Source organism: Brachyhypopomus gauderio, chromosome 8, assembly GCF_052324685.1.
Source record: "Brachyhypopomus gauderio isolate BG-103 chromosome 8, BGAUD_0.2, whole genome shotgun sequence".
Lineage (NCBI taxonomy): Eukaryota > Metazoa > Chordata > Actinopteri > Gymnotiformes > Hypopomidae > Brachyhypopomus > Brachyhypopomus gauderio.
This window is the reverse complement of record NC_135218.1, coordinates 13,684,446-13,704,357: the sequence shown is the minus strand read 5'-3', so window position 1 is coordinate 13,704,357 and position 19,912 is coordinate 13,684,446. Positions and strand designations below refer to the sequence as shown.

Here is a 19,912-nt window from a genome sequence, read left to right as displayed (position 1 = left end):
CAGACAGTGATAAGCGTAAACAAGGTCAAATAATACATGCAAGGGGTTTTTTAACACAACAGTACCCTTTTGTGAAGGTGTTGTACTAGTATATATTTACGGTTTCTTCTTTGTTACCGTGTGTGTGTGTGTGTGTGTGTGTGTGTGTGTGTGTGTGTGTGTGTGTGTGTGTGTGTGTGGACAGGTTGATAAGGACTTCATCCCAGGCCTGATGTATATCCGTGATAACGAGGCGTCTGCGGAGGAGTTTGAGGCCATGCCCCTGCCCTTCACCGTGCCCAACGCCTGCGGCCAGGAGGTGCAGCTCAGCTCCAAACACTCCCACATCAGCCTGGAGAACCGTGCCGAATATGTGCGCCTCGCTATCAGCTACAGGTGAGCACACACACAAACACACACACACCCACTCGCTCATTTATACCGCATTCGTTTGGTGTGTGAGGAGGACGTATGACCCAAGCACCATTCATAGGGCCTTTGTTATTTTTGTATGCGTAGCAGACATATTGTTTATGGATGTACATCAAGTCTTCACACATTCTCACTGACCACAGCTGATCTGCCTTAGAACACTGCGTGTTGTTTGGCGTGTCGGATTTTCCCGACGGCTCCTTGTAAAGCCGCCCGGGCCCGGGGAGCGTGTCTGGGCGTTTAGCGAGTGTCTGGGCGTTTAGCGAGTGTCTGGGCGTTTAGCGAGCGTCTGGGCGTTTAGCGAGCGTCTGGGCGTTTAGCGAGCGTCTGGGCGTTTACTGAGCGTCTGGACGTTTAGTGAGCGTCTGGACGTTTAGTGAGCGTCTGGGCGTTTAGAGAGCGTCTGGGCGTTTAGCGAGCGTCTGGGCGTTTAGCGAGCGTCTGGGCGTTTAGCGAGCGTTTAGCGAGTGTCTGGGCGTTTAGCGAGCGTCTGGGCGTTTAGCGAGTGTCTGGGCGTTTAGCGAGCGTCTGGGCGTTTAGCGAGCGTCTGGGCGTTTAGCGAGCGTCTGGGCGTTTAGCGAGCGTCTGGGCGTTTAGCGAGCGTCTGGGCGTTTAGTGAGCTCCCTCTTGTGCTGCTGTCTGTGCAGGCTGCACGAGTTTGACGAGCAGGTGGCGGCGGTGAGGGAGGGCATGGCCCGCGTGGTCCCCGTGCCCCTCCTCTCACTCTTCACCGGCTACGAGCTGGAGACCATGGTGAGTGCTCTCATACACACACACACACCACACACACACACACACACACACACACACACTCCTCTCCACCTCGTTGCACTTGGACACGTGGAGCTGGGAGAACGTGGTGTGGACGTGTCCGTCCCCACCTGGGCGTCTGCCGTGGTCTCCCGCGCTTGTCCGTGGTTTTGGTCGGGCGCACTTCATTTGGGTCCCTGTGCACGCGTGTCCGCCCCGCAGGTGTGTGGCAGTCCCGACATCCCGCTGCACCTGCTCAAGTCGGTGGCCACCTACAAAGGGGTGGAGCCGACCGCACCGCTCATCCAGTGGTTCTGGGAAGTGATGGAGTCCTTCTCCAACACCGAGCGCTCGCTCTTCCTCCGCTTCGTGTGGGGACGCACCCGCCTGCCCCGGACCATCGCCGACTTCCGTGGACGTGACTTTGTGGTGCAGGTGAGGGCATCCACACCTGATTGGCACAAATCTAGCCACGCCCCTTCCCTCTAACTCGCTTTGGCAGCCATGTTTGTCTGTGCCGCGATTGCCATGATCGTTATTTGTAACCACACACCGTCCCAAATCCCCAGTCGCTACTCTAGTCCCATCCTGGCACATCCACAATGACCCACTCCCCCCCCCCAGGTGCTGGACAAGTACAACCCGCCGGACCACTTCCTGCCGGAGTCCTACACCTGCTTCTTCCTGCTCAAGCTGCCGCGCTACTCCTGCAAACTGGTGCTGGAGGAGAAGCTGAAGTATGCCATCCACTTCTGCAAGTCCATCGACACGGACGACTACGCCCGCATCGCCCTGAGCGGCGAGCCGGCCGCCGACGACAGCAGCGAGGACTCCGACAACGAGGACGCCGACTCCTTCGCCTCGGACTCCACCCAGGACTACCTGACCGGGCACTGACCGGCGCCGCAGCCCGGCCCACCCGCACGCACAGCACCACACACACACACACACACAATGCTGCCAAGCAAAGAAAAAACAAACACACAAAAAAAAACCCCTGAACTGAAGATGTCCGTTTTAAACTCATCTAAGTGCATACACACACGTACTACCATGACTAAAATGAAGAGAGGAAGTGTATCTCTATGTGCAATTAGCTTTCAAAGCACTATAAGCTGGTGAAGAAAACCCCTAGTTTTTTTTGTTGTTGTTTATTTAAGATAAAGAGCCAGAGAGAGGGGAGAACTACACATGTAAATGTTTGTGGACATTGTGTTTTACATGTTTTACCAAGACAGATGGGCCGTGTAGCCTAGCACTGTGGTAGACCAACCCTGACTGTCTCTGGACACTTCTCCGGTCTGGCTTCAATGTAGCGTTTAAACACATCTCTTCAGTTAGAGCGCCTTGTATACAGCTTCCTCCTCCTCATCCTCCTCCTCAGAAATAGCAGTGTATTCTTTGCAAAAGCACTTTTAAATGTAGACGCAGGTGAGCTGCTAGTTCATGGGTGTCATCAGGAGTTCAGGTTGGTTTTAGGCTGCCGGTCTCTACCATTTCCACTCCCCTCCGTCTCAACTGTGTGTCTGCACTGGCCTCCTGTTGGAATGTAAATATTACTGTGCCATGTGTTCATAAGATGTCATTCCCATGTAATAAATAAATGTTAATAAATTTCTGTTTAAAAAAGAAAATTAGACTGAAATGGAGCATTGCTTGCAAATCTGTGCAGCTGAGCAGAAATCCCAAGAACGGGGACAAAATAGTCCAGATCTCTCTTCAAGTTGTAAAAGGGTGACGGGTGTGTGATGAGTACGCCTCTGTGCACCACACAGGTGTGTGATGAGCGTACGCCTCTGTGCACCACACAGGTGTGTGATGAGTATACGCCTCTGTGCACCACACAGGTGTGTGATGAGCGTACGCCTCTGTGCACCACACAGGTGTGTGATGAGCGTAAACCTCTGTGCACCACACAGGTGTGTGATGAGCGTATGCCTCTGTGCACCACACAGGTGTGTGATGAGCGTAAACCTCTGCACCACACAGGTGTGTGATGAGTGTACGCCTCTGTGCACCACACAGGTGTGTGATGAGTGTAAACCTCTGTGCATCACACAGGTGTGTGATGAGCGTATGCCTCTGTGCACCACACAGGTGTGTGATGAGCGTAAACCTCTGTGCACCACATAGGTGTGTGATGAGTGTATGCCTCTGTGCACCACACAGGTGTGTGATGAGCGTAAACCTCTGTGCACCACATAGGTGTGTGATGAGTGTATGCCTCTGTGCACCACACAGGTGTGTGATGAGCGTACGCCTCTGTGCACCACACAGGTGTGTGATGAGTGTAAACCTCTGTGCACCACACAGGTGTGTGATGAGCGTACGCCTCTGCACCACACAGGTGTGTGATGAGCGTAAACCTCTGTGCACCACACAGGTGTGTGATGAGCGTACGCCTCTGTGCACCACACAGGTGTGTGATGAGCGTAAACCCCTGTGCACCACACAGGTGTGTGATGAGCATACGCCTCTGTGCACCACACAGGTGTGTGATGAGTATACGCCTCTGTGCACCACACAGGTGTGTGATGAGCGTACGCCTCTGTGCACCACACAGGTGTGTGATGAGCGTCCGCCTCTGTGCACCACACAGGTGTGTGATGAGCGTACGCCTCTGTGCACCACACAGGTGTGTGATGAATGTGTGCAAAACACAGGAGAACATGTGGAACAGGTTCTGCTGAGCTCTAGGACTTTAGGCTAAGTCTTAAAGTTGATCTGATGGTCCATCGTTAAGATGGTCTGTTGTGATGCTCTTCCCTTCAGACTGATCTTCAGTGCGACCCACTTTGTAGTGTTTCTGAAGAACTTTTCATCAAATTAAGTGACCATGTAGTGTCTTTTTTTGCGGTGAACATCATTATTTGATTAAATTTTTATAATGTATAGATCTGCAAATGCCACCAGACATTGGAAAAATATGTATATTCAATGATTAAACCAGATAAAATCATCTGCTTTCAAAGGGATTCTCTTTTTTTTTTATTCCTTCATTCAGATATTAAAACTATCAAAAGTCTTTTTCAAATTCTTTTTCATTTATCATACTTCATCAAAATTCTGTCACCCATTATCTCAGATTGGGGGGGGTGGGGAGTCCAATGACTTTTGATATCACTGAATGAATATATATAATATTTTATATAAGGTTAACCCTCCCTGCCCTGCATGGTAGGCTTAATGAGGTTTCTTCATAATTATCTTAGTGACCAGGTATCCTGGACCATCAACGCACTGAGGTTCCCGTGTTGGCTAGTTTGTATTGTTTCATTAACCAGAACAATTACATGAAAAGTGATGGACCGCAGGCTGTTTCCAGTGATCTGTGAGCTCCTGCAGAGCTTGGTTTTGTGATCAGCAGGTTTCTGTCCACATTGAGTGGGACACCGCTGGTTCCTGATTTGTATGCAACCTCTCCATCCAATGACTTTTCCAAACTGTCAAGAACAGCAAATGAAACTTTCATTTTTATAGTCACGAATTGGATCCGGAGTCTGTCTTTCCTACTGTGGGTGAATTGGTGCTGAGTGACATGAGTATAATGATGTTCCACACGAACACCTAGACTAATTAGCAGCCTAGCCTGAATTAATTCATGTTAAAGAAATATGTTAAAAAATAAAAAGAAAATATTTAACAATAGCTCATTTCCTTATGAAATCAGAATAGTTCCATGATTGCTTTATTAATTTTATTTATTTATTTATGAGGTGGAATATCAGTCAGGTTCAAAGACTGCTATGATTTTGCATTGCAACGTTGATTTCACATTCATTCTACCTTAAAGTTGATTTCAAATAAAGTCTACCTTCTGGTATCTAGACCTAAATTAATTAGAACTGGGTGGTTGGAATTTAACCCCTGGCAGGACTCAAACTTTACTGGCCTGGTGGTCCAAGTTCTGAGAACCAGGACTGGTACATCCTGAGGCCACAGCTCAGTGGAAGTCCTTGGGCAGGACTCATACCTGGTTTGCTCGTACTAAATAGGCCCTGTGTGGCTGCACTGAAGGTCCCAGTCCGGTTTCAGCAGACTGTCTCAGCTCTCCAGGTGGAATCTGTGTGTGTAACAGTATGTGGGCAGATCCAGACTGGGCTCTCTGCACTGGTGACCCAGTTCTGTGTAGAGCCCAGAACTGCAGGTGTTAACTGCTCACTGGGATCATGTGCCATAGTTTTGCTATTCATGTCAAACTCTGAAGCCACATGACTCGGTACAGTTAAAAGGAGAAAATGGAGGAGAAAAAATGGGATGGCTTAATTTGATTTAAAAGCCTGGGGCATTCTTCGCCATCTTAAAGCTTCTTTTCTGGCTTTTTTTCCTCTTTCGAGCTGAATTCACTAAGCAGGATTGGGTCAGGTGCTTCTCCCATGTAGCGCAGGAAGTCATCACCATGACTGGGTGGGTGGAGATGACTGGACTGATTCAGTTAGCACACGCTGTCATTATGCACTGACTACACACGTAACCACCTATTTCAATGGCTAAAAGCTGTCTCCTGAAAACAAGAAAGTTCGATATTATATCGACATTAAATCCTATCGCATTCAGCAGTGAATGTAACATCTACTGTTACTGTTGTCCATAAATAATATGAGCTCTCTCTAAAACACTAATTTGACTATTTTGTAAATACTTTCTAAAGAACCAGCCTGTATCTTACGTTAATGGCCGCTGGCTTTGTGTGGGTATCTGGACCTACATGGCTGGAATTCCAGAGGTCATGTGACGAACAGAGCCGCGTGTCTCAGCTCAGACTCTTCCACGAGAGGAGGGCGGGATCTTAGCGGCTCTCACAGACTCCGCCCCCTGATCTGAGAGCACCAGAAACCGCCGGTGTTCTGTCGAATTTTCCTACCCGTCGAAAATTCCTACCTAGGCTTACTGCGCATGCGCAAGTCACTATTACGTCATGATTTTGGTGGCTTAATGATATTTTATAATGACATTTAGGCTGTCGAAATTTCCTACCTATAGTGTTAATGAACTTAATGCTGGTTTATAATGACACACAGGCTAAAAACATTTTCATGCAAAGATGTAAACAATCCAATTTGCTTGTATTAATATTAATAACAATACATGAATACGCAAAATAAAACTTTTAATTTAAAGATTATCCTACATTTTAAACGCTGATTTGCGCTACATTATGACGTTTCCATAAGGTAAACAAACTCTACAGAGATACGTCTACAAATACGTGATGCCCTCTGACACAGTAGGAAATATCGATGGTAGGAAAATTCGACAGAACACCGGCACAGGTACAGGGTGATCTCAGGAAGCTAATAACGCCAGTCCAGAGTGTTTTTGAATTGTTTTTGTTTGGGTTTTTTTTGTTTTCTGAAGTGTGATGTAATGGTTCAATAGGTAAATAATTCAGCTTACGCTCTGGTGTCTGGTGTGTTATGTAAGTGTATTAAAAGGCAGACGTAGAACAGGAAGACGTTTTGCTGTGTTTGGTGGTGAGCAGTCAGATAAAGTTCATAGTAGGCGGCATAATATTGGACATAAATTAAATTAGCCAGGCTTTAATTAGATACGGGTACACTGACTTGGGCACTCTGCTAACACACTATAGAGGGTTTTCCATCCACCGAGTTTTTGCGCATTTTGAAAATGCGCATGAAAAAAGCTGGATGGAAAAAGACCAAAATTCGAAAAAAGCCCCAAATATCGCAAAAAGATTTTTACGCTAGGAGGAGGTGGAAAAGTTAGACTATCGCATCGCCAAAATTCGAAAAAACTGGATGGAAAAGGGTTTTTCGCATAAACGATGACGTATCATGCCTCAAGTCATGTGGTTCTGTACATGATTGCAATGTAAAGATGGCAAATGCATGCAAAAACAGTTCTGGAGAGAGCAAAAATTGAATTTAACTTCTCCATGTATAGAAAAAAAAAAGAAAAAAAATTTTCAAAACCTCAACGTGCAAAAATGCGTAACTGCCAGATGGACGTAAAATCACTATTGTTTGGCGTCCTCTCACGTGATCTAAAGTTTATTCGCACAACTGTAATGAATGGAAACAAGGCTTAATTCGCATTTTTTTCTGTCGAAACTTGGAAATTGCGCATTATTTTTTCGAAAGGTTTGGATGGAAACCCGGCTAATGAGGTTGGTTCAGGTCCAAAGTCCAAGCGGTCATATGAAGGACTAACCATTTTCAAATTGTATTTTTAATTAATTTACCTCAACATGTGTGAGTTTATTTCTGTTTATTTACTAAATGCTGAAGTTTAATGGGCTAGAATAGCACTAGGAAAATACTGTTACTTTCTACAGTACTGGATGAGGTGCTGACCAGGAGCCATATGGGCCTCATATCTGGCCAGTACAACCAGTGGGACACCTCTGGGAGCTGTGGCTTCTGGCCAGTACAACCAGTGGGACACCTCTGGGAGCTGTGACCTCTGGCCAGTACAGCCAGTGGGACACCTCTGGGAGGTGTGACCTCTGGCCAGTACAGCCAGTGGGACACCTCTGGGAGCTGTGACCTCTGGCCAGTACAGCCAGTGGGACACCTCTGGGAGCTGTGGCCTCTGGGAGCTGTGGCCTCTGGCCAGTCTCTCACTGGGAGTCTTTGTGACTCTGGAGCAAACCACTCATCACTTGATGATTTTTGGAAATTCCTATTGCAATATCCTTGAAAAATAAGAAAACGTTCAAATTGTTATATGGTTTTATTGCATCTAACTGTGATTACTACTGGTCCTGGGATGTGTCCACAGGCTGAACTAGGGCTGTGACCTCGTTTTCCCCCTGTTCTTCATAAACACAACCAAAAAGAAGTGTGCTATTGTGTAAGAGATAAGGGCTTTTTGGACTAAAGGCTTTCATAAAACTGAGTGAATGGATTCAGAATAAATGGAAATTTTTGGGTTTCCTTTATTTGCCACTCCAAACATAACCACTATATATATATATATATATATATATATATATATATATATATATATATAAATCAAACTACTCTTTTGAACTATAATTTTACAATACTTATGACTCAAGAAGTGTCAGTACAATAATTATATAAATTTCACACCAAGTGGGATATATGATTGTTTATTGCAAATCTATAATGCAAAATGTTATGAGTCTAGAAGGTAGGAAAGACTGCCTTTACACCAGCCTGTGGGGACTGTGCAGACCTGTATGAGAGCCACGCAGGTCCATCCTCCGTGGTCAGATGAGAGTGGCGCTGGTTCCTCCCTCCATCTCCCTCCAGACGCCTGCTCTCAGTGCTGAGCACTCCTTCGCTCCCCTCCACCTCGTCCTCCCTCCCTCCTGTCTGCTTTACAGCTCTCCCTACGCTTCCCAGCCCAAACTGGAGATTGTCTTTCTTTCCATTGAATCATCATCATCATCATCATCATAATCATCATCATCTTCTTCATCATCCGTTCTACAACTTTTATTTTACATTTTCAAAGGTAAACTTTCCCTCCATTAATATAATGTATTGCACTTTCTGGTGAATGCACTGTTAGAACCTGTGAGTTATAATTTATTTGACGCTTTTGAAGAAAAAAAAAGTGCATCCACAAATAATTGATTTTGTTCATCTGGATTCTTGGTAAATGTGGGAGAAATTTAAACACTTACCATGTTACTTAGATATTGAATAGTAAATCAATACAAATATTATATAAATTTTAGGCTTGGAGCATCAGAATTACAGGAATTGCATTATTTTTATGGAATTAAGAGATGGATTTATGTAAGTACATGCCCACTTTGTGTGTGTGTGTGTTTAAACTCCTTTAGTTTAATACTACTTCAGTTGTATGTCCAAAGTCCAAAGCTAGAGAATCTGTTGCAACCTTTGAGAAGAGAAATGTACAAAGAGCAGCTTGTGAAATGTCATAGTTGTATTTTGATCACAAAATGCAGTTTTATTCATTAGTATTTCAAAAGGCCTCTGAAGAGGCAAATAAAAGTCATCCAGCTTCTCTTGATGTGCAAACAACTTGTGCTTGATTTCTGTGTCAGCATTGTTAGTGCTCTTAGTTGTATTAATGATGGAGGAAATTTCATATTAAAAGTCCTTCACCAGGACACCTCTATTAGGAGCTCTCTTACAGCGATTCTCTCAGCAGGAACTTAAAACACACAGATAAGGGATTCCTGAACAACCAAATGACTCAAGACTTTTAATTTGACTACAGTAAAGAACAGGAAACAGATTTCCCCAGCGTCTTTCTGTCTCCCCTCTGAGGCCTGTCTGCAGCTGCTTAACGCCTCACACTGGTGCTTGTTGTCTGCACTGTAACCGCTGGAGACGAGAGCTGTATCTAATCCCGTTCCCCTGGCAACCATGGCAGGCCATAATCTGCCCCTCCTCCCCTTATCCCTCTGCAAACGTTGTGGTTTGAATGGCGCGGCCTTGGTCTGTTGAAAAACAAACTTCATTTGTCTTTCCTCCGTGCTCCCGCTTGCTTTCCGATTTGCCATGAGTGCTAAGGCTTCTGGGCCAGGAGGCAGCCTCCTGAAAGCAGGCTCTCTCCATTTTGCGCAGACCAGCCCAAGCTATTGGTCATAGATAACAAGGCAGTGGCAGCTCGATTTACTATGCAGCTCAAGCACCCAAAGAACTACTCATAAGTCAAAGGGAGCATGTGGCTGACGAGGTCTCCTCTGGCCTCAGGGAGCGTGCAGCCAGACGTTATGGACTCTGCGTCATTTCTCTGGACTCATGCGCTTGCCGCACGCATGAACAAAAGCCTTCTTAGAGGGGGAACCATGCTAGCTGGGGGCTACTCCGATTATGCTTCCGATGTGGGTTTTCAAATTTCCCACTAGGGAGATGTGTTTAAAGGACTGTGTGCATGTGCATTTGCACATGGGCAATTGTGCAAAAATGAGCAACTACATTTCAGAATTTGAAGAATTTGACACTTTTTAACTGATCTGAGGGAGTTTCAGCTCCAGTAGAGTTATGCACCTTTTCCGTCTTGCAAATGTTTCTCTCGTGAGAACCCTCATCGGAGCACTTGAAGCACAACTCACCATTCCAGTCACTGTGGTGAAAACAGAGGCCTGTTACGTGCTCACACACCGTGCGACTGGGGCAGTTCTCATTCCCATGCAGAAAGGAATGCCCAGACTTGAGATTGCCTCCACCCAAGCATGAGCACACGGGTGATTGTGACGTTCACGTGTTTTTCCCAGGGGAGAGTGGGAAAAAAACTGCCCCTGATTTGGCTGTGACGCACTGGGCAGTGGAGACAAACCCCCCCCCCCCCGGCAGTGTACTTTACATGAGAGGATTAGGGGGCAGCTAGGCTGATTTAAGTAGAACTTGAACTAAACATACCAACTCAAAGAAAATCATTGTTATAAAGACTGATTCCCTGTCATACACGCATACATGGGATTAGTGAGGGTTCCACAGGACCTAAAGACCAGGGTGATGTGGAGAGAGAAGATAAGGTGGCTGAAACACCCGAGGGAGTTCTCACTTAATTGGAATACTTGTGTCCTCCTGGTCTGGTAGATGACAGCCACCTCGCCAGTGAAGCTAATGATTATCGTAGGCTTTGCCACATCCCAGGCAGGTCTGTTAGTGAAGCAGTCTGGGCTCCAATAACTACTCAATAGAGTACCTGGAACCCAGTGGAGTCTCTGTAATAACCCTAATACAACCTGTTATTGTCTTTTAGAAACAAGTAAGAGTAAAGTTTTTCTGTAGCTATCTTGCACATCCACTTACCACCCATTGTATTATAAAATGTTACTAAACAAACCTCCTGTAGGCATATAATTAAAGACTCATCTACTGTGCAAAATGTCTATCATTCATGCCCAAACAAGGGCTGCAGGACATGCAGGATTGTGATTATAATGTCATAAAGTGATGGACATGGTCAGCACAAATATTCAGATGGGCTCTGGTGTTACAATGATGCTCATTTATGGCACAAAGTATACCAAGAAAATATCCCCCACACCATTACACCACTACCCCGAGCCAGAACCAGCAAAACAAGGTGGGATGGACCCATGCCTTCATGTTGTTTACGTCAAATTCGGACCCTACCATCCAAGAAATTGAGACTTATCAGACCAGGCAGTGTTTTTCCAATCTTCTTTCTTTTGGTGGTCCTGTGCAAATTGTAGGCTCAGTTTCCTGTTCTTAGCTGACAGGAGTAGCGCACCCAGGGTGGTCTTCTACTGGTGCAGCCCGTCAAGGTTCAAGGTTCGTCGTGTTGTGTTCAGAGATGTTCTTCTGTATACCTCAGTTGCTACAAATGCTTATTTGAGGCATTTTACTGAATATTTTCTCTTTTTTTGACCACTATCTGTAAATCCTAAACAGGACAGTAGCACAGAACCACTGTAGTCACACAGGATCCATAAAGGATCTATGTAATAATGCCTTTCCTCTGAATAATCGACAAATCTTATCAATAATATATTTGAAGGATCCTTTCTGCCGTTCGTCTCAAGATCATTTCAACATAACTTGCCTATTATCAGACTTTAAGGAATTTAAATTTCTTTCATTTTCCTATTCAAATGTCACTGCTAAACAAACAAAAGAAAAACCCAGCAAAGAATCAACAGGGGCAGTCATGGTCCTGTGGTAGAGAACTGGTCTTGTGACCGGAGGGTCGTGGGTTCGATTCCCAGGCCTGAGGCCATGACTGAGGTGCCCTTGAGCAAGGCACCTAACCCCAACTGCTCCCCTGGCACCGGGCTAGGGCAGCCCACCATTCTGGGCATGTGTGCACCACAGTCCCCTAGTAATCACTAGTGTGTGTTTGTGTGTGTGTGTTCTAATTGCACAGATGGGTAAATGCGGAACACAAACTTAGATTACAGTGAAGAATCACAATTGACAGAAAGCCCCAAAGTTTACTATTTGTATCTATCTAAGTGGGCAGCACTTAGGTAAAGATATTTACTTAGGTAAAGCCACCTGCATTTGAACATTTTGGGTCTTTTTGTTTCCCTTTCCCTTTTTGTTTGGGTCCCTTTATACATCTTACAATATGTACCCTGCACTATATCTGTGCTATGTAAATACCTGTAAGCCTGCACTCCCCCCTCCCCTCCCCAGGAGGTCTACAAGTCCACTGTGATGTATCTGGAGAACAAGGCCACCTTGGAGTTGGAGATGTCCCAGGCAGGGGCGCAGAGCCATCCGAGCAGGGTGGCCCACAGGAAGTCTGAGGCCATGGCCGGGAACTTTGACGAGTTGCGTCTCCTGGAGGGATTCTCAGAGAGGAGGGAGACCCAGAAGCTGCTGCAGGCCGCTGCTGTGCCCCCAGGACATCACATGATCTGCACGGATGCCTGCCATGACGACAGGTAGTGGCACCCACTGCACCGCCTGCTCTGGGCTTTTGAATGTCTCAGGGGTAGTTGCGTTCGGTCGGAATCAGCATGGCACATCTTGGTCTGGAAGGTCCTTCCTTGTATCATCTCATATAATTGCAATTTTACTGCAACTCTTACTGTAATAGCAGTCACAGCAACAGCTGCAAGTTTGTTTTCTATTGAGCTAAATGCTGATATGGCACTTGAAGGCCTTGAATTTTAAGGATTACTCTATTATTCTTGTAGTTTGTGAATGTTGTTCCTTAGATCATTGGTTGGATCTTCATATAGGATTGATGCTCACATTATCAAAGCATAATCATGTGCTAAATGTGAGTGTATAAAGTGGAATGTGTTTGTGAAGAAATTGTCATTTTCAGTGTTAAATGATCTGGATTGAAATAAGGGATGTTACTGTAATCTTTAGAACATGCTAATATTTAATCTTCAACACTGTGGCAGTAATGATTTAAAAATCATTGTGTGTGAAGAGAGGATACATAGATAGACAGACAGATGACAGACAGACAGACAGACAGACAGATAGATGCTGAGGGATGCTGTCACCATTTTCACTCTTTATGTCATTAGTTGCCTCCATGTGTTCTCTGTCATGTTCTCCACCTGCTGAAGATTCACTAAGAATCATTTTAAGAATCATCTCCAGGTCAATTTTTAATACATCGCTAAAAAGTGTAATCTTTCTTCAGAAAAGCATTTTCTTCATGTCCAGTTACATAATGTTGAAAGAGGCACTATTTTAGGTTTAGTTCATTGATCTAGGTTCATCATTGTTCATGATCTCATTGATAAGTTGGCTGGGCTAAGTCAAGGTTCAGAAGAGTCAGGCCTCCTCATTGATTGAACACATGGATTTTGCCGACCTCCTAGCCTCATAAACCTGGATGTAGTGCACAATAAGATGAAGCTGGCCTTTTAAAACCCTGCCAGTCACTCAGCTAACATGCCATATATCCCATTTGCTATGTGGCTGTATACAGAGGGATTCTGGGGCTTGAACATATCCTATGGGCAGTCCTATACCTAACCTCAAAATGTCTCCTGGAGACTATACTTGTTTTGACTTGTTATGACTCTACATACATTAAGTCGACTTGCTTACTGCACCAATGATCCCAGACAATATGTTGCATGGCAGTGGACATTTGATCTAGACCTTTTGTTTGAAATATTCAGTGATTGATTAAATTAGGTTTCAGGTGTGAAATGGGCAAAGCCAGAGACAGAACATTACAATTGTTTCAGCTCTGCACAGCTGTACCTTTCACTGTAAGAGTTGGTGAGTGCACAATGTCTTGTTATGTGAAAGCTTACATAAGAGACCACCACTGTAGCAGTTCTAGTGGAGGCTTGCATAACTGTCTCAGTGGGGGCGGCGAGGTGGGCTAGACTGACCGGCCTCTGTTGTTTGGTCTGCTTTAAACCTGTGTGGGATTCCAATGGTCATGTGTTGGGTACAGCTAATTCTCACTCTCTTTATCTCTCTCTCTCTTTCTTCACCTCAGTTTACATTTATAGAACACCGTCATTTCGTTTCACCATCACCATCACAAGGATGGATAGTGCTGGATTACTACGTGCAGTTTTTTTTTGTCAGATTAGTTGAGAAGGTCCATTAAGTAGTCAGCATAGTTTGTCCTGCAGTAGGTCTGGCATGTCCAGACATTAGCTTATCCTGAGTTCTTCTTTTCCGAGGAGAGCTCTATTCAATTTGCTGCTATTGAATTGTTAATGCAGTTTGAAGTGGGTGTTTTAACGTCAGGCTTATGTAAATAAATATGGGCTGATCAGAGCATGGTCTGGCCTTAATGACTGATTCGGATAAAAGCTGCTCAGTGAGCCAACGCTAAGTCTACTCAGTCCTCTTCTGCTTTGTTCTCTTTGCTCTGAGAACCGTAATGGCTCCTTCTTTTGTTTTGGTTTGTACAAATGTTTAATCTTCGCTGGCCCATTGCAATTAATTCTAGACATGCAACGTGCTTAAAGGAAGGCCAGTGAGTGCCATTAGGGCTTGGTGGAGGAGGCGGGAGCATGCTATCATTACCCCTCTCACAAGCATTACTGCTCACAAGGAGAGACTCACGCCACGGTGATGATCACAAATGACTGATGATGGAAAGGGATCCTCTTATTTGCAACATACAGTCATCCTCCAATCAATGTTTGTACAAACTGATATTATTTTACGCAAGACTTAAGCAAAGTGTAACATGTCTGTTGAAAGAAGAAAAACAAAAATGTTGAGAGTAAACACCGTCTGGTAACGCAACACTCATGCTGTCTTGAGTGCCACTGCAGTTTCTTACCTTTCACAATACAGCCTGGTTTTGCAAACCATGTATCTGAAGTACTACTTGAAGAGTGCTATCCAGTCAATTACTATTGTATAAACTATTTTGTAATTCATTATTGTGTTCTTTAGCTTTTTAACACACCTGTCATCTGTGTTTTTATATAAACTATTTCCTTTCCTCCTTTCGTTTCTCTCTAATATATGAAGATCCCATTGTTTACAACACAAATGGTGTAAACACAATCGCTGGAGCTTAAAACCATATTGTATCTTGCATATACAGCTCTGACTATGAATATGCACTGCAAAATAAATCTCCACCCACTTCCATTTTCCATAGATCTGCTGCTGTAACATCAGAGCATACCTTTACGTTGGCTCATTACAGCCATACATAAATCTTTGTAACCTCGTTAAAATAAAAAACTTGGAGGTAGCATTTTAGGAGGGTAGCACAGTATTTTTTCATTGCTCCATCCTCATCCTTCTGAAGAGCTCTGTATCTCTCTCTAAGTCATAACTATAGATTGCTAGTGTATTCCTTTAGTCTGAAAAGGCTTCTGGCAGCACACAGGCAGTTATTACTGGGCCCACGATTAGTCATCACCTACTCAAACTGTTACTTCAGCGTGAAACAGGCGAGGGCCGCTAAGCTGAGAGGACAGAGAGTGGCAGAGGGTGAGAGGTGGTGACTGTGACACACTCATTAATGATCTTTAGCTCGGGGGGGTAGCCCACGCGATGAGCATCATCAGTTGCCGAGCCGTGTGGCTGAGCGAGCCCTCCTCCTGCGAGACGCATCAAGGTGTTCAGCCAAGTGTGATAATGGGCCAGAGTCGAATGGCCTTTTCACGGTTTGAACGGAAACGTGACGGCTGACTCGAGGCAGTCAAGAATACGGGTCAGATAAGCTCTGTGGACCAAAGAGGAGGTGTTATTTGTAATGGTTTAACAGAGCTCTTTTTCCCATATCTGTGCTTGCTTATACAAAACTGTAGCACCATTCAAAATCAGAGCAGAACAATGCTGAATTGAAAAATAAATGTTAAAGCTTGATATGAACTGATGCTTTCATATTGTGAGGTAACTGTTTTTTTGTTTGGGGTACCTCTCATTTTTTTCAGTTGATTAATTGAACTGTAAGAACAAATGGCAACAACTGATTTCTGTGTTGAATGTTTGAATTATTGCTTGTAAAATTGATGTAGTAAAAATGCCCCTCCGCCTTGTCCTCAGAAGGAGTTTCAGTGTGGTAAACTTCCTCAGAGGCAAATCCAGCCAAACAGAGAGGTCGCCATTACTCCGGATGTCGCAGGATGACGCGTGAGTCTCACCGGATCTTAGTTCTCTTGAGATTGCTTAGTTGCTTACTTTGAAACGTATGTCATTCGATGCCTATAAATGATAACATGTTTAAAACTGAGTGTTTAACACTGTACTTCACTGACCGAGGGAAAAAGCCATACCCGTTATTCTTAGTAAAAGTAGTCATAGGCGCAACTGTGGACAAGTATGTTCAGTTTTGCGTTCCCTAGTCCACGAACACACCATCAGTGGGAAGAAATCAGTGAGGGAACTGAGAGGAAGAGATTCACGAAAGGTTTAACGCTTGTCAGGGCTGTTGGCATTGGAAGTGCCTGTCCTGTGTTCTCAAATTTTTTAAGTTTTGTTTCACGAAGTGGCTGATGTGCCGCATTCATCACAGCCATTTTAGGCACATAGTCCAAAACGAGCCTTTTCTGATTCAGATTCTCAGAGTCATTGGGAACATAATGTTAAACGTCCGTATTTCCTGGGACATGTCCGTATTTCACGCACTGTCCTGGGCGTCCCGGGTTTTTTTAAGTAAGGAAATGTCTTGGTTTTTAAATTACCTTCATTGGACTATCATTTGTTATTGGAGTTTTTGTTGTTGACTTTTACTGAAAAGCATTTTTAATAAACCAACTGTAAATCATGTTATTGTAGGATTGCATGGGCCTATGTTAAGTGAGTGTATGATAAAGTTAATAATTTTTCATAATTTAATGATAAAAATGTAACTTTGATATATTTTAGATTCATTGCACACCAACTGAAATATTTCAGGTCTTTTATTGTTTTAATACTGATGATTTTGGCATACAGCTCATGAAAACCCAAAATTCCTATCTCACAAAATTAGCATATCATGAAAAGGTTCTCTAAACGAGCTATTAACCTAATCATCTGAATCAACGAATTAACTCTAAACACCTGCAAAAGATTCCTGAGGCTCTTAAAAACTCCCAGCCTGGTTTATTACTCAAAACCACCATCATGGGTAAGACTGCCGACCTGACTGCTGTCCAGAAGGCCATCACTGACACTCTCAAGCAAGAGGGTAAGACACAAAGAAATTTCTGAACGAATAGACTGTTCCCAGAGTGCTGTATCAAGGCACCTCAGTGGGAAGGAAAACATGTGGCAGAAAACGCTGCACAATGAGAAGAGGTGACTGGACCCTGAGGAAGATTGTGGAGAAGGGCTGATTCCAGACCTTGGGGGACCTGCGGAATCAGTGGACTGAGTCTGGAGTAGAAACATCCAGAGCCACCGTGCACAGGTGTGTGCAGGAAATGGGCTACAGGTGCCGCATTCAAGCCACTTTTAAAACCAGAAACGGCGGCAAAAGCGCCTGACCTGGGCTACCGAGAAGCAGCACTGGTCTGTTGCTCAGTGGTCCAAAGTACTTACATGTCATTGGGAAATCAAGGTGCCAGAGACTGGAGGAAGACTGGGGAGAAGGAAATGCCAAAATGCTTGAAGTCCAATGTCAAGTACCAATAGTCAGTGATAGTCTGGGGTGCCATGTCAGCTGCTGGTGTTGGTCCACTGTGTTTTATCAAGGGCAGGGTCAATGCAGCTAGCTATCAGGAGATTTTGGAGCACTTCATGCTTCCATCTGCTGAAAAGCTTTATGGAGACGAAGATTTCATTTTTCAGCACGACCTGGCACCTGCTCACAGTGCCAAAACCACTTTTAAATGGTTTACGGACCATGGTATTACTGTGCTCAATTGGCCTACCGGCTCTCCTGACCTGAACCCCATAGAAAATCTGTGGGATATTGTGAAGAGAAAGTTGAGATGCAAGACCCAACACTCTGGATAAGCTTAAGGCTGCTATCGAAGCATCCTGGGCCTTCATAACACCTCAGCAGTGCCACAGGCTGATTGCCTCCATGCCACGCCGCACTGAAGCAGTCATTTCAAAAGTATTGAGTGCATAACTGAACATAATTATTTGAAGGTTGACTTTTTTTTTGTATTAAACACACTTCTTTTATTGGTCAGATGAAATATGCACATTTTTGAGGGATAATTTTTTTGGGGGGATTTTAGTTTTTTCTTAACTTTTTTGCCAAAATCATCAATATTAAAACAATAAAAGGCTTGAACTACTTCAGTTGTGTGTAATGAATCTAAAATATATGAAAGTCTAATGTTTATCAGTAGGCCTACATTCCAGAAAATGATGAACTATCACAATATGCTAATTTTTTGAGAAGGACCTGTATATGTGCCACGCATCCCCCCAACCAAATGTTTTTTATTCCACCATAATTAATTGGAGGTAAGAAGTAAAAGGTGTTTAGTGTTTAGTGTCCAGGTGCAGATGCTGTGTTACACAACAGCTTTGGTCTCATGAGACCGTATCTCACACCCCTGTTTGAGCAGGGCAGGAAGAAAGTCACTCTTATTCAGAACAGTTTAGACAGTACCGAAGGCTGTAATTGTATGTTTTATCACCTCTTAATGAGAAAAGATGACCCAAGACATTCACATTTAACCAAAATGTTATATCGAAGCAGGAGATATAATTAAAGACGTGTTTTAAGACAAAGACTGTTCAGCACATCACTTCTGCCATTTTGATATCTTAAAGAGATCTTGAACTCCTTGTTTTTCTAATTAAACCAAAGTGTTCCATTCGAGACACTTAATTTTCAGGATTTTATAGTTTAATGGTGCTTTAGAATTCATGCACATTCTTTGAAGGACTAATGGAAATATTCATAATTAGAATGTTTCTTATCTGGTGGCTTGTATGTTGTAAATGAAATTGTATAATTTTTTTCAGTATGAACTGTTTTTTAAACGTATTGGTGGTCTGAATCAATTTCCAGCTTAGTTCCCTGTGTGCCCTTGAGAAAACCCTGATGTGACGATGGGTGCGGCGTGAAGGACAAGACACAGAATCCCTCTATAGCAGCAAACGTCACTTTTAATTTCAACAAAGATTGCGCAATAGCGCACGGAGAACGATACAGACACAGCAACGTGTAGACTTTAGACAACGACGAGCACAGGACACTGCGTGAGCGCACATTAAATATGATGCCGCTTGCTGGGGCGCTGGCTCTTCTTTGGCCGGGTTGTGTAGCCTGGCATTGTTCTTGGTGTCTCGAAAACGGCTCGTCGTTCTGTGACGATGGGTGCGGCGTGAAGGACAAGACACAGAATCCCTCTATAGCAGCAAACGATTGCGCAATAGCGCACGGAGAAAGATACACAGACACAGCAACGTGTAGACTTTAGACAACGACGAGCACAGGACACTGCGCGAGCGCACATTAAATAGACAGACCACATTAGCCCCACGTGATTACGAGACGATTCACAGGTGAGACAGATTATTACACGACATATCCATCACCACGGAGGTCCTCAGACGCAGACAAAGCACGTGGACAACGTATACACACGCCCAAAAGGGAGGGGCCGGGGTCCTCAACGTGACACCTGAAGCCACTGTTTTATTAAAAAAATTTTTTAATGTACAGTTAGTACAAGTTATGGCCATGGGATTACACCTGTATTGAAATTATAATCTCTGTGTTAGGCTTAGATGATGTATATATGATTTAAGATTAAATAAACACATAAAAACATCCAAATGAGTTCAAATAAAAATCAAATCAAATATATTTATATACTTATACTATATTGTAACTTGTATCAAATTATTTTTAATCCCATTTTCCTACGCATATTTGCCATATCCAAAACTTTAATGCTAATTTAGTTATCACATCATACTGCCAATGTCACTGAATCAAATAGTAAGGGAAGTTCTGTCTACAG

General features: G+C 44.1%; 2 protein-coding genes across 3 annotated transcripts in view; both read left to right on the top strand.

Annotated features, from left to right (window-relative positions):
- herc2 (HECT and RLD domain containing E3 ubiquitin protein ligase 2) overlaps positions 1–2,192 on the top strand; it is a 52,523-nt gene extending 50,331 nt beyond the window's left edge. Inside the window, 4 exon segments of the mRNA XM_077014718.1 lie at positions 185–375; positions 1,059–1,164; positions 1,384–1,596; positions 1,786–2,192. Of these exon segments, the coding sequence (XP_076870833.1) occupies positions 185–375; positions 1,059–1,164; positions 1,384–1,596; positions 1,786–2,058 (783 nt within the window). The 3' untranslated portion in view covers positions 2,059–2,192.
- Positions 2,193–8,409: 6,217 nt separating this feature from the next.
- oca2 (oculocutaneous albinism II) overlaps positions 8,410–19,912 on the top strand; it is a 75,148-nt gene continuing 63,645 nt past the window's right edge. The window contains exons 1-3 of one of the 2 annotated variants that reach the window (XM_077014716.1): positions 8,410–8,604; positions 12,234–12,484; positions 16,047–16,130. In XM_077014716.1, coding sequence (XP_076870831.1) covers positions 12,255–12,484; positions 16,047–16,130 — 314 coding nt within the window. In that variant the 5' untranslated portion in view covers positions 8,410–8,604; positions 12,234–12,254. Of the gene's footprint in view, positions 8,605–12,233; positions 12,485–16,043; positions 16,131–19,912 lie in introns of both variants that reach the window. The other variant, XM_077014715.1, reaches the window with a different exon arrangement.